This window comes from Octopus sinensis, linkage group LG29 (genome assembly GCF_006345805.1).
Source record: "Octopus sinensis linkage group LG29, ASM634580v1, whole genome shotgun sequence".
NCBI classification, from domain to species: Eukaryota; Metazoa; Mollusca; class Cephalopoda; order Octopoda; family Octopodidae; genus Octopus; species Octopus sinensis.
In genome coordinates this window covers 13,351,368-13,365,151 of record NC_043025.1, presented here as the reverse complement: position 1 = coordinate 13,365,151, position 13,784 = coordinate 13,351,368, and the positions used below count along the sequence as shown (strand labels likewise).

Below are 13,784 nucleotides of genomic sequence, written 5' to 3'. Positions count from 1 at the left end.
TACTTCAGCAGAAAGTAGGTTAATGAGGAAACGATAAGATGGGTGAGGGGGTGGGGGGCTGAGGATGCAGAATATTTAAGAAGATAAAGTAATGGGGCGGGGGGGCCGTCATTGTGCCAGCACTTGGGGAGGTGGGGGTGGTTTTTGGTGGTGGTCGTGGTGGGGAGTGAAATTTCATGAAATAACATTTTCAGTGGAATAATAAAATTTTTCAAGGATGACAAACAGGGGTGAGATGAGATGCCGACCATATTCCAGTGAGAATAGTCGTGTGGTGAAATTATCGGGGACACAGAACCCCTACACCGCATCCCATTTGTTGTATGTTCAAACCTGCAGACTGCTTTGTGGTATGTTCACAATATATGTATATAATGTATATATATATATATATTTATATATATATATATATCTTTATATATAAAATTGAAGTTGTGTGTGTGAGACTCTGTCTCCTCTAATTTAGATTCCTAACTACTCCTACATTTTGCGGTGCAGTGTAACCAAAAGCGGGTATCTTATAGTCGTGATTCATATTGAACCCTTCTGGGTATTAGCGCGCGTCTACGATGAGTCTACGATTTTAAAAATAATTTACCATCATTTTTCCGCATTTTTAATGCAGTTTTGCTCGGTTTATATAAGGGAAGTAACTCTCTAAAAATGCTTATATAGTTATTTCCCTTACAAACCCGAGCAACGCTGGGTGATACTGCTAGATATATATATATATATATATATATACATATATATATACATATATATATAATTAAAATAAGCAACAAGGATATCCAAGGTAGAGTAGCACAATTGTTTCATGCTACTTCATTTTATTTAACACTGTAAGTATTACATCAGTTTTAAAATGTCGAGCAATCTTCAGCCACATATAGAATTTTTTCAATAACACGAACAATGCACATTCTTATACATATTTCATTTGCTAATATTACTGGAGCAACGTGAAATAAAGTGTCTTGCTCAAGAACACATCATGCAGCCCAGTCTGAGATTCGAGCTCACAACCTCACAATCGTGCGCTCGACGCACTAACCACTGAGCCATGTGCCTTCACGAGGTCGCTACTGATATCTTTCTGCACTGGATACGTTTCCTTTTCCAGAAACCAGGTCCTTGTTGATTCTCCAAATCACATATTTGTAGTCCAGGCAGCCAACCGCCTGGAACAACTTATACAGTGTACTCTTTTTCTCCCTTTTCTCTCTTTTACTTGTTTCAGTCATGTGACTGTGGCCATGCTGGAGCACCGCCTTTAGTCGAGCAAATTGACCCCGGGACTTATTCTTTGTAAGCCTAGTACTTTTGCCGAACTGCTAAGTTACGGGGACGTAAACGAACCATCATCGGTTGTCAAACGATGTTGGGGGAACAAACACAAACACAAACACACACACACATATATATATATATATATATATATATATGTTTCTTTATTACCCACAAGGGTAAACATAGAGGGGACAAACAAGGACAAAGAAAGGGATTAAGTCGATTACATCGACCCCAGTGCGTAACTGGTACTTAATTTATCGACCCCGAAAGGATGAAAGGCAAAGTCGACCTCGGCGGAATTTGAACTCACAACGTAACAACAGACGAAATACCTATTTCTTTATTGCCCACAAGGGGCTAAACACAGAGGGGACAAATAAGGACAGACAAACGGATTAATTTGATTACATCGACCCCAGTGCTTAATCGGTACTTAACTTATTGACCCCGAAAGGATGAAAGGCAAAGTCGACCTCGGCGGAATTTGAACTCAGAACGTAATGGCTGACGAAATACCTATTTCTTTATTACCCACAAGGGGCTAAACACAGAGGGGACAAATAAGGACAGACAAACGGATTAATTCGATTACATCGACCCCAGTGCTTAATCAGTACTTAACTTATTGACCCCGAAAGGATGAAAGGCAAAGTCGACCTCGGCGGAATTTGAACTCAGAACGTAATGGCTGACGAAATACCGCTAAGCATTTCGCCCGACGTGCTAACAGTTCTGCCAGCTCACCAACTTCCCATCAAAGATAAAATTCTTGTTTGTATGGCTGATTTTTTTTTTCTTTTTTGTGATAAATTGCAGTAAGGTAATTCTCCCTCTTTTTGTCATTTAGTTTGATAATATTATTAATGAAGAAGATTAAAAGATATAGGGGACAAACAGCATGAAAGTATTCTGGGGGCGATTGTCGTCACAAATGTGTTGTGATAATGTAAATATGGTGTGTGAGGTTCAGTAGTCTTATTTGATACTTACATCATCATCATCATCATCATCGTTTAGCGTCCGCTTTCCATGCTGGCATGGGTTGGACGGTTCAACTGGGGTCTGGGAAGCCAGGAGGCTGCACCAAGCCAGTCTGATCTGGCAATGTTTCTATGGCTGGATGCCCTTCCTAACGCCAACCACTCTGTGAGTTTAGTAGTGGCTTTTTATGTGCCACCGGCACAAGTGCCAGACGAGGCTGTCAAACGGCCACGGTCGGATGGTGCTTTTTACGTGCCACCGGCACAGGTGCCAGACGAGGCTGGCAAATGGCCACTGACAGATGGTGCTTTTTACGAGGCTGGCAATGGTGCCAGACGAGGCTGGCAATGGCCACAAACGGATGGTGCTTTTTACGTGCCACCGGCACAGGTGCCAGACGAGGCTGGCAAACGGCCACGGTCGGATGGTGCTTTTTACGTGCCACCAGCACAGGTGCCAGACGAGGCTGGCAAACGGCCACGGTCGGATGGTGCTTTTTACGTGCCACCAGCACAGGTGCCAGACGAGGCTGGCAAACGGCCACGGTCGGATGGTACTTTTTATGTGCCACCGGCACAGGTGCTAGACGAGGCTGGCAAACGGCCACGGTCGGATGGTGCTTTTTACATGCCACCGGCACGGAAGCCAGTGTGTAATAAAACAATTAGGAAATGTCGGTTTGACAATATCAAAGTACAACAAAAAAAAGTCCCTGTTTCAGCAATTTTCCACAGTGTGTGTGTGTGTGTGGGTGTGTGTGTAAAGTTTTTATATATAGTAATTAAGATGCATAAAGCAACCACACACAAATGGTACTTTTTATGTGCCACCTGCACAGGAGCCAGTTCAGCGGCACTGGCTACGACCTCGCTCGAATGTTTTTTCACATGCCACCAGCACAAGTGCCAGTAAAGCGACGCAGGTAATGATCACGCTCGAATGGTGCTTTTTATGTGCCACCTGCACAGGAGCCAGTCCAGCGACACTGGCAACGACCTTGCTCGAATGTTTTTTCAGGTGCCACCAGCACAAGTGCCAGTAAAGCGACGCAGGTAATGATCACGCTCGAATGGTGCTTTTTACGTGCCACTGGCACGGAGTCCAGTTTGTTGCTCTGGCAACGATCATGCTCGGATGGTGCTCTTAGCGCTCCACAAGGACGGATGCCAGTCATTGAATTTGATTTCAATCTCACCTGCCTCAATATGTGTATATTCACTGGGAGTGAAGGGTTCCCAATTCTTGTTAGAACTTCCTTCTAGGAAACGGTAAAGTTGTATCAACACACATAAAGTGGAATTGGTTTCTGGCCGTCTCGATCTCTGTTGCGTCACTGGTTTCATAACTTGGTATTTTGAGCCTAAGGAGTGGTCTTCTTCGGTTACTCGGTCACAAGTCAATTTTCACAATGCATGTATGTATGCATGTTTGAATGTATGCATGCATGCATGCTTGTATGTATGTATGTATGCCTATAATGTGTCTGCATATATATTCCTGTGTGTGTATGTATGTGTTAATTTTTTTAATAATTTTTTTAATAATTTTTTTTTAATAATTTTTTTAATAATTTTTTTAAATAATTTTTTTAATAATTTTGTTATATATTTAAATAATATTAATTAAATAATCTTATGTATTGGTTTAAGGTTTTCATTGTATGATTTGCCTAATAGTGGTTTTATCTCTAATTTAATATAATATAAGGGAATATTATTCCAAACTTACAGGGAAAAATTCAATTTAGAAATACTAAATCAAATTTCACCAAATATAATATATATATGTATAAATTAGAAGTGATTTTACTATAATCATTTCTTAAATACAGCCACGAAACACGTGTCGTTATTCTACTAAATATATACGTTTTATTTATTATTTTGCACATTACTTAATCATCGTTATATGTTTTATCTTATATTTAATCTTTGTATAATATGTCATTTTTCTAAATGGTATAATTTAATTCTTCATTATTGAATTGATAAAAGGGTTTTTTTTCTTTTATATACATATATATATATATATAATATGGGACAATCAGTAAGTTGCCATGATGATACTCAGAGTTTCGGATGCCAGGGCCAAAAGACATCCTCATCAGTTATTAAAACAAAAATGTTTTGTCTTAGTAATTGATGAGGATGTCTATTGGACCCGGCATCTGAAGCTCTGAGTATTATTATGACAACTAACTGATTGTCCTTTATTATATATTTATATATAAATTCCTCTATTTACATAATATCGAGGTCTCATTCATTCTTTTGTTGTCATATTATTATTATTAATATGTGTGTGTGTGTGTGTGTGTGTGTTGTGTGTGTAAATAATCAGAAAATAGAGAAAATCTCAGATCAACAAACAAATCAATCGGACCATTTCTATAGCTTATTATTTAATACAAAACTTGACATAACATTTATGTGACATAACAATTCTTACGGCTGTTTCCGCTTCCGATACCCTTCAGTGCCTACAAAGAATTGCGAAAATAACATTCTTCATCTTCGTAGGACATTCAAAGTAGAACACGGAGCTTCATCAGAGTTAATACAACAGCGTCCAAAATAAACAGGAAAAGGAAAGGAGTCTGGAAGCCCAATATATTTAAAATATACAATCTTCCGTCATAGGGCTTCGAAGTCCGTAGGTAAAAGTGTGATCTAGCAATGGTCCAGGGGGAAATGTTTTTCGGGTTATTTCAATTATAGATGTCTTAAAAGTTGTTAAAAGAAATAAAAAATAAATAATAATAATAATAATAATAATAATACAAGAAAATTACAAACATGTCTATAAATGGGCATTACACTATGCTAACATAAATAATTCCAGTTGATATTTATCCAAAACATTACCGTGGCATTCTTATCATAGTGTACTTACAGAAAGATTACAGAGAACACCACCTGATGTCCGCAGTGGGACAGGTCTAAGTCCGGGGATCTCTACAATTGGTGAATTATATTTGAACCGAGGGGCAGAAGTGAAAACCGTTTCAATGGATATGTAAATAAAAAATGAAAAAGAAAATAAGGAAATAATTAAAGGGTTCGGGGGTGGAGGGGGTGCAAACTATGATGTAAGTGGTACGAGGCCGCTTGTGTCCTTGTGCAGCTTCTCGGACATAACATAAATAAGAAAAATAAATAGATAAATACAGTCAAATGAATACAATGACATATATGTATATATAATATATATATATATATATATATATATACATATATAATATATATATACATATATAATATGTATATATATATATATATATATTATATATATATATATATATATATATATATGTATATATATTATATGTATGTAGCTTATGTGTGTATATGTGGTTTGTATGTAATTTTGTGTATGCACGTACAGCAGAATGTATGTGTGTATGTGTGCATGCATGTATATATATATATATATATTATATAATACAAAATAAGGAAATGGAGAAACACATCTAAATCATTAATCAACTACCAGATAATACCCAATCACATACTTTATTGAACCACCACATAAGAACATTAAGGTTAAACAAAACAGCGTAAATGAATGAGTAATACAATACAATAGGTACAATCATTATAAGAGGATATAAATAAATAAATATAAATAGATATAAATATAAATATTATATCTTACAGCTATTTATATCTATTTATATTTATTTATTTATATCCTCTTATAATGATTGTACCTATTGTATTGTATTACTCATTCATTTACGCTGTTTTGTTTAACCTTAATGTTCTTATGTGGTGGTTCAATAAATTATGTGATTGGGTATTATCTGGTAGTTGATTAATGATTTAGATGTATTTCTCCATTTTCTTATCTTGTATTATTAATTTGTGGCAAAACATTTTACCTTTGCCCATATAATACAGTAAATGAATTGATTGCATCGCAATCCTTAATATTTATGTATTAACTTTGTTGGGTACTTCACTAGCAGTATATTGGATATACGTTATCCCATGGAGGGTTGCACTCACAACCCCTATCTCAATTTGTGTATATATATATATATATATATATATATATATATATATATATATATGTATGTATGTATGTATGTATGTATGTATGTATGTATGTATGTATGTTATGTATGTATGTTTGTATATATCTACATGTATGTGTGTAAATATATATGCATATGTATGTATGTGTATGATTGTATATATTTGTGGGGGTATGTATGTATGTGTATGTATCTATGTATGTATGTATGTATGTATGTGTGTGTGTATATATGTAATGTATGTATGTATGCATGTATGTATATGAAACAGAGACAGACTGGTAAGCGTGGAGATTGGAAGATGGGAATCGCGTAGAATTAAATGGTAGTTTCTTTAGAATTGGAGACGGAATTATTTCTGGGGTTTATGTTCTTTGGGTTACCGTTTGATTGGTTTTGGGTCAGGTTGCGCAACTTTGCACACCTGAAGCACAACAGACTTTTAAAAGTGGTCCAAAACTTTTCGCTGAACCAACAGTAAAGCACAAAGTTTATGGTTGATTTCATTGCCGCTAACAGGATTGATACTGCCATAATTAATAAATGGTGCTGGCCCCTGAAGCTCCCGGCATGGATGCTAATGACGTAATTGTAGAGAACATACGGAGCCTGGCAGATGAGGAAGACGACGCACATCGCGATCAACATTGTTGTGATTTTCATTTGTTCTGAACTGATGTCGAAGCTGGTTCGCGTGTTGGCACCAATCTGTCGCTTAAGGTATTGTGTTGATTTGTGTATTTCGTATATGAGACGGCTGTTCAAGACCAGGATTAACACGAATGGTATGATGACGCCGATCAGGCCTTCGAAAACCCATCCGTAGATGATGGTGAAGAGAACGTCTCCGGAGAGCTGTGTGTGGTGCAGCGTGTATTCGCTCTCGTTAAATTCGGTGTGCGAAGCCACGATCTTGTACTTGGCGAAATGCAGTGATTGGCAAACGAAAGCAGCGATGTAGATGAAAACCACGATGCACCGTGATCGGTTGACCGTGCACATGTCCATCGCTTTATAAGGAATGCAAATGGCTATAAAGCGTTCAACGGCAAGCATGACTATCATCCATACGGAAATCAGGTTGAACATTCGCAAGAAAATCTCCGAATAAGCGGTAAATATCTCCCAGGTGTTCAAGTCGCTATGCGAGACCATCACACCCCACAGACGCAACGAAACAATAATCAGAAACATCAAATCCGCAGCTGCCAATCCAATCAAGTACGTATTGGTGGAGGTGGCCATGTGTTTATGGCTTAATATTATCAATGTGATTATAATGCCGACGATTCCACAGATGCAGGCAGGCGGTAAGACGCCTTCGACGAGGACATGTCTCGCATCGACATCAGAGCCCGTTGAACGAAATGTCATATTTTCCAGATCCATGGCGGATTAATAAACGGTGAATTTCCGGGCAAGAGGTTTTCTGAAACTAGATGGTAGCTCGAGATATTTAGATGGGTGGATGGTGTGTGAACTGGTGGAGAGGTTTACGAAATATAAGCGAGCAATGGCATCAACGCAGCGTGGTGTTCAGAGTAAAGTGTCGAAGGTTGAAGACCAAGGAATGGATTCAGTTCTGGTTTCAAGTGTCAAACTCACAAACGTAGAGAATTCTGCAATAGAATAAATAAATAATAATGATGATAAAATAAATTAATAAATAATAATAATAATAATAACAACAATAATAATAATAACAACAACAACAACAACAACAACAACAACAATAATATTAATAATAATAATAATAATAACAATAATAATAATAAAAATGCCAGCCTTGCCTGGCTCCCGTGCCGGTGGCACATAAAAAGCACCATCCGACCGTGGCCGTTTGCCAGCCCCGTCTGGCACGTAAAAAGCACCCACTACACTCACGGAGTGGTTGGCGTTAGGAGGACATCCAGCTGTAGAAACTCTGCCAGATCAGACTGGGGTCTGATGCAGCCTTCTGGCTTCACAGACCCCAGTTGAACCGTCCAACCCATGCTAGCATGGAAAGCGGACGCTAAATGATGATGATGATGATGATGATATATTTATTATATTTATTTATGTCTATAGATATAAATATAAATATATGTTTATATCTTTATAAATATAAATATATATATACATTTATATATATTTATATTTATAAAAAAAAGGAGTGGCTGTGTGGTAAGTAGCTTGCTAACCAACCACATGGTTCCGGGTTCAGTCCCACTGTGTGGCATCTTGGGCAAGTGTCTTCTGCTATAGTCCCGGGCCGACCAATGCCTTGTGAGTGGATTTGGTAGACGGAAACTGAAAGAAGCCTGTCGTATATATGTATATATATATATATATATATATATATATATATATATATATATATATATGTATGTATGTGTGTGTATATGTTTGTTTGTCTGTGTTTGTCCCCCTCGCATTCCTTGACAACCGATGCTGGTGTGTTTACGTCCCCGTAACTTAGCGGTTCGGCAAAAGAGACTGATAGAATAAGTACTGGGCTTACAAAAAATAAGTCCCATGGTCGAGTTGCTCGATTAAAGGCGGTGCTCCAGCATGGCCACAGTCAAATGACTGAAACAAGTAAAAGAGTAAAAGAGTATATATATATTATATATATTTATTATATTTATGTCTATATATATAAATATATATAAATATAAATATATGTTTATATTTTTATAAATATATATATATTTATATTTATAAAAAAAAAATATTTATATATTTGTGTGTGTGTGTGTGTGTGTGTGGGCATAGAAGTAACCTGGAATTTCAGAGGCTTGCCATGCATGCCGTCCCCGCCGGCTGGCAGGAGTGTCAGCATGGGGGCTGGAGATAGAAATCTTCTTGCACTCAGAGAACGCTCGTACGCACACGGGTTTGCTTGTACTTACCCCCACCGATAAATGCGACCCCTTCCCGCCCTGCTCCAGCCTCCACCCCGAGAACCCATGGCTTTATCTTCGTTTGTCATCACATTTCGTCTATTTACTTCTTCCCAGCTGCTTGTTTCATTGAATAGAACATCACTGTTAGAAAACTGGTACACACACACACTCACGCACACACACACTCACACATACACACACACACATACGTACATGCATACATGCACACAAACACACACACTCACACAAACACACACAGACACACACTCACACACAGACACACGCACACACACACTCACACGCACACACACACACACACAACTCACGCACACACACACTCACACACACACACTCACACACACTCACACACACACTCACACACGCACACGCACACACACACACCACACTCATACACACACACACACACACACACACATACGTACATGCATACATGCACACAAACACACACAGACACACTCACACGCACACACACACACAAACTCACGCACACACACACACACACAGACACACACACACTCACACACACACACACACACACACTCACGCACACACACACACACACACACACACACTCATACACACACACACACACACACACACATACGTACATGCATACATGCACACAAACACATGCATATATACACATGCACACACGTATACTTTTCTTCTCTGGGCACAAGGTCCGAAATTTTTTTTGTGTGGAGGCGGGGGCAAGTCGATTGGATCGACTCCAGTACACAACTGGTATTTATTTTATTTTATTTTCATGCCTGTGCATTGCTTGTTTTTGATTTTGTCGACTACACAGTATCGTAGGGTCAGTTGGGCACCGTCTGTTAGCAAAACAGCCTCATGACGTAATTCACTCAGCCGGAAACTTGAAAACAACATGGTGTACTGCTTGGCATTCGCACCGGGAGTTCCAATACAAACATTCCAGAGTGTTTGGGTGTCAATCTGAGGACCGTGCAGAGAATTCGGAAAGAGTTGGACGAGTCTAAAGGTGATTGCAAAGGTGTTTGGAGTGATCACAAGTAATGGCGACGTTATGTCTCGATTCATCTTCCCATACGGCCTCAGACTCAACACAGAGGCCTATATCAAGAACTTGGAGGAGGTAGTGCCGCCCTGGGCCAAGAAGGTGGCTGCTAGAAGACCCTATATTTGGCAACAGAACTCAGCATCATACCACACGAACAGGAGAACCCAGTGATGGCTGTCAGACAATTTCTGCGACCACATCACCCCTAGTATTAGGCCACCTAACTCCCCAGACTGCAACTCCCTTGATTATTATGTGTGGGGCTCAGTTGACTGAGAGACCAACAAAACTCCTTGTAACACCAAAGATGGACCGAAGGCAAGGATTATGGCAGCATTTACCAACTTAAACAAGGAGAGCGTTCAGAAGAGTTGCAGGAGATTCTGAAGTCGTCTGCAGGCCATGGTTGAAGCCAATGGCGATTTTATTGAATAAATTTACTCTTTAGTACTTCAAAATGTTTTTATGTAATTTTGGTAAATAGGCGCAGGAGTGGCTGTGTGGTAAGTAGCTTGCTAACCAACCACATGGTTCCGGGTTCAGTCCCACTGCGTGGCACCTTGGGCAAGTGTCTTCTGCTATAGCCCCGGGCCGACCAATGCCTTGTGAGTGGATTTGGTAGACGGAAACTGAAAGAAGCCTGTCGTATATATGTATGTGTGTGTGTGTCTGTGTTTGTCTCCCTAGCATTGCTTGACAACCGATGCTGGTGTGTTTACGTCCCCGTAACTTAGCGGTTCGGCAAAAAGAGACCGATAGAATAAGTACTGGGCTTACAAAGAATAAGTCCCGGGGTCGATTTGCTCGACTAAAGGCGGTGCTCCAGCATGGCCGCAGTCAAATGACTGAAACAAGTAAAAGAGAGAAAAGAGTAAAAGAGTATATCTGTTAAAATGAGATGTTGGCGTAATTTTCATTTTTATGTAATTTAGACAACAGTTTATTTGCGCACCCTGTATGGGTGTGAGTGTGTGGTCGAGTCTGAGTGTGTGTGGTCGAGTCTGAGTGTGTGTGGTCGAGTGTATGTTTGGTTTTTCAAGCCATTCGTGGACATCAAAGACAATGGATGAACGTGTGAGTGCATTCGTACTAAAGTCGAACCGTTGCCTTGGAGACGGCCATGGTCGAAGCCAATGGCGGTTTTATTGAATAAATTTACTCTTTTAGGATTTCAAGATATTTTTAGGGAATTTTGGTAAATATATCTGTTAAAATGAGATGTCAGAGTTATTTAGACGACAGATTATTTTCCGGCCCCTGTACGTGCGTGTGGTATGTGTCTGGGTGTGGGGCGAGGAGTCTGAGGTCGAGTTTTTGTTGGGTTGTTTTTGAAGCCATTCTTGGACATCAAAGACAACGGAGGGCGTGGTGAGTGCATTCGTCTACTAAGTGTGCGCGCGAGAGAGAGCGACCAGGTGTTTCGGCTCAAGTCGAACGTTGCCTTGGAGACGACCATGGTCGAGCCAATGGCGGTTTTTTATTGAATAAATTTACTCTTTTAGGATTTCAAGATATTTTTAGGGAATTTTGGTAAATATATCTGTTAAAATGAGATGTCAGAGTTATTTAGACGACAGATTATTTTCCGGCCCCTGTACGTGCGTGTGGGTATGTGTCTGGGTGTGGGGTCGAGTCTGAGGTCGAGTTTTTGTTGGGTTTTTGAAGCCATTCTTGGACATCAAAGACAACGGATGGACGTGTGTGAGTGCATTCGTACTAAAGTGTGCGCGCGAGAGAGAGCGACCAGGTGTTTCGGCTCAAGTCGAACCGTTGCCTTGGAGACGACCATGGTCGAAGCCAATGGCGGTTTTATTGAATAAATTTACTCTTTTAGGATTTCAAGATATTTTTATGGAATTTTGGTAAATATTTCTGTTAAAATGAGATGTCAGAGTTATTTAGACGACAGTTTATTTTCCGGCCCCTGTACGTGCGTGTGGGTATGTGTCTGGGTGTGTGGGGTCAAGGAGTCTGGGGTCGAGTTTTTGTTGGGTTTTTGAAGCCATTCTTGGACATCAAAGACAACGGATGGACGTGTGTGAGTGCATTCGTACTAAAGTGTGCGCGCGAGAGAGAGCGACCAGGTGTTTCGGCTCAAGTCGAACCGTTGCCTTGGAGACGACCATGGTCGAAGCCAATGGCGGTTTTATTGAATAAATTTACTCTTTTAGGATTTCAAGATATTTTTATGGAATTTTGGTAAATATTTCTGTAAAAATGAGATGTCAGAGTTATTTAGACGACAGTTTATTTTCCGGCCCCTGTACGTGCGTGTGGGTATGTGTCTGGGTGTGGGGGTCAAGGAGTCTGGGGTCGAGTTTTTGTTGGGTTTTTGAAGCCATTCTTGGACATCAAAGACAACGGATGGACGTGTGTGAGTGCATTCGTACTAAAGTGTGCGCGCGAGAGAGAGCGACCAGGTGTTTCGGCTCAAGTCGAACCGTTGCCTTGGAGACGACCATGGTCGAAGCCAATGGCGGTTTTATTGAATAAATTTACTCTTTTAGGATTTCAAGATATTTTTATGGAATTTTGGTAAATATTTCTGTTAAAATGAGATGTCAGAGTTATTTAGACGACAGATTATTTTCCGGCCCCTGTACGTGCGTGTGCGTATGTGTCTGGGTGTGGGGTCGAGGAGTCTGAGTTCGAGTTTTCGTTGGGTTCTTCAAGCCATTCTTGGACATCAAAGACAATGGATGGACGTGTGTGAGTGCATTCGTACTAAAGTGCGCGCGAGAGAGAGAGAGAGCGACCAGGTGTTTCGGCTCAAGTCGAACCGTTGCCTTGGAGACGGCCATGGTCGAAGCCAATGGCGGTTTTATTGAATAAATTTACTCTTTTAGGATTTCAAGATATTTTTATGGAATTTTGGTAAATATTTCTGTTAAAATGAGATGTCAGAGTTATTTAGACGACAGTTTATTCACCGCACCCTGTATACATTCTTTTATTTGGTTCGTACCTGAGGCTGTGTGACCACGCTGGGGCACCACCAGTATATATATATATATATATATATATATATATATATATATATATATATGTATGTACATATATGTATGTATATAATTATAATAATAAGGGTTTTTGCAACGAGTTGCTTGACCACATACCGATGATTTTAGAAATAGCAGCCAAAGGACTACTATTTCCTTTGTCTACAAAAACATGTCTCTACAGACAACAACATTTGTAACTCACATATTTTTGTAGAAAAATGAAATAGCAGTCCTTTGGCTGCTATTTCTAAAATCTTCGGTATGTGGTCAAAGCAACTCGTTGCAAAACCCCTTATTGTTATAATTATATAAGTTTTTACCGAATATGGTATTTTTCCATATAGAAATACCACTAGGTGAAATTTGTTGATTTTATTAAATTAATTATATTTCACCCTATAATTACAATGATTATTTTACTCCCAGTGGAGGCGCAATGGCCCAGTGGTTAGGGCAGCGGACTCACGGTCATAGGATCGCGGTTTCGATTCCCAGACCGGGCGTTGTGAGTGTTTATTGAG

The 13,784-nt window shown here is 39.5% G+C and overlaps 1 protein-coding gene across 3 annotated transcripts in view; it reads right to left on the bottom strand.

Annotated features, from left to right (window-relative positions):
• Positions 1-6,333: 6,333 nt before the first annotated feature.
• LOC115226204 (sex peptide receptor-like) overlaps positions 6,334-13,784 on the bottom strand; it is a 37,587-nt gene continuing 30,136 nt past the window's right edge. For 2 of the 3 annotated variants that reach the window (XM_029797219.2, XM_036514908.1), the window contains one exon: positions 6,467-7,929. In XM_029797219.2, the coding sequence (XP_029653079.1) occupies positions 6,629-7,699 (1,071 nt within the window). In that variant the 5' untranslated portion in view covers positions 7,700-7,929 and the 3' untranslated portion in view covers positions 6,467-6,628. Of the gene's footprint in view, positions 6,367-6,466; positions 7,930-13,784 lie in introns of those variants that run through there. The other variant, XR_005004243.1, reaches the window with a different exon arrangement.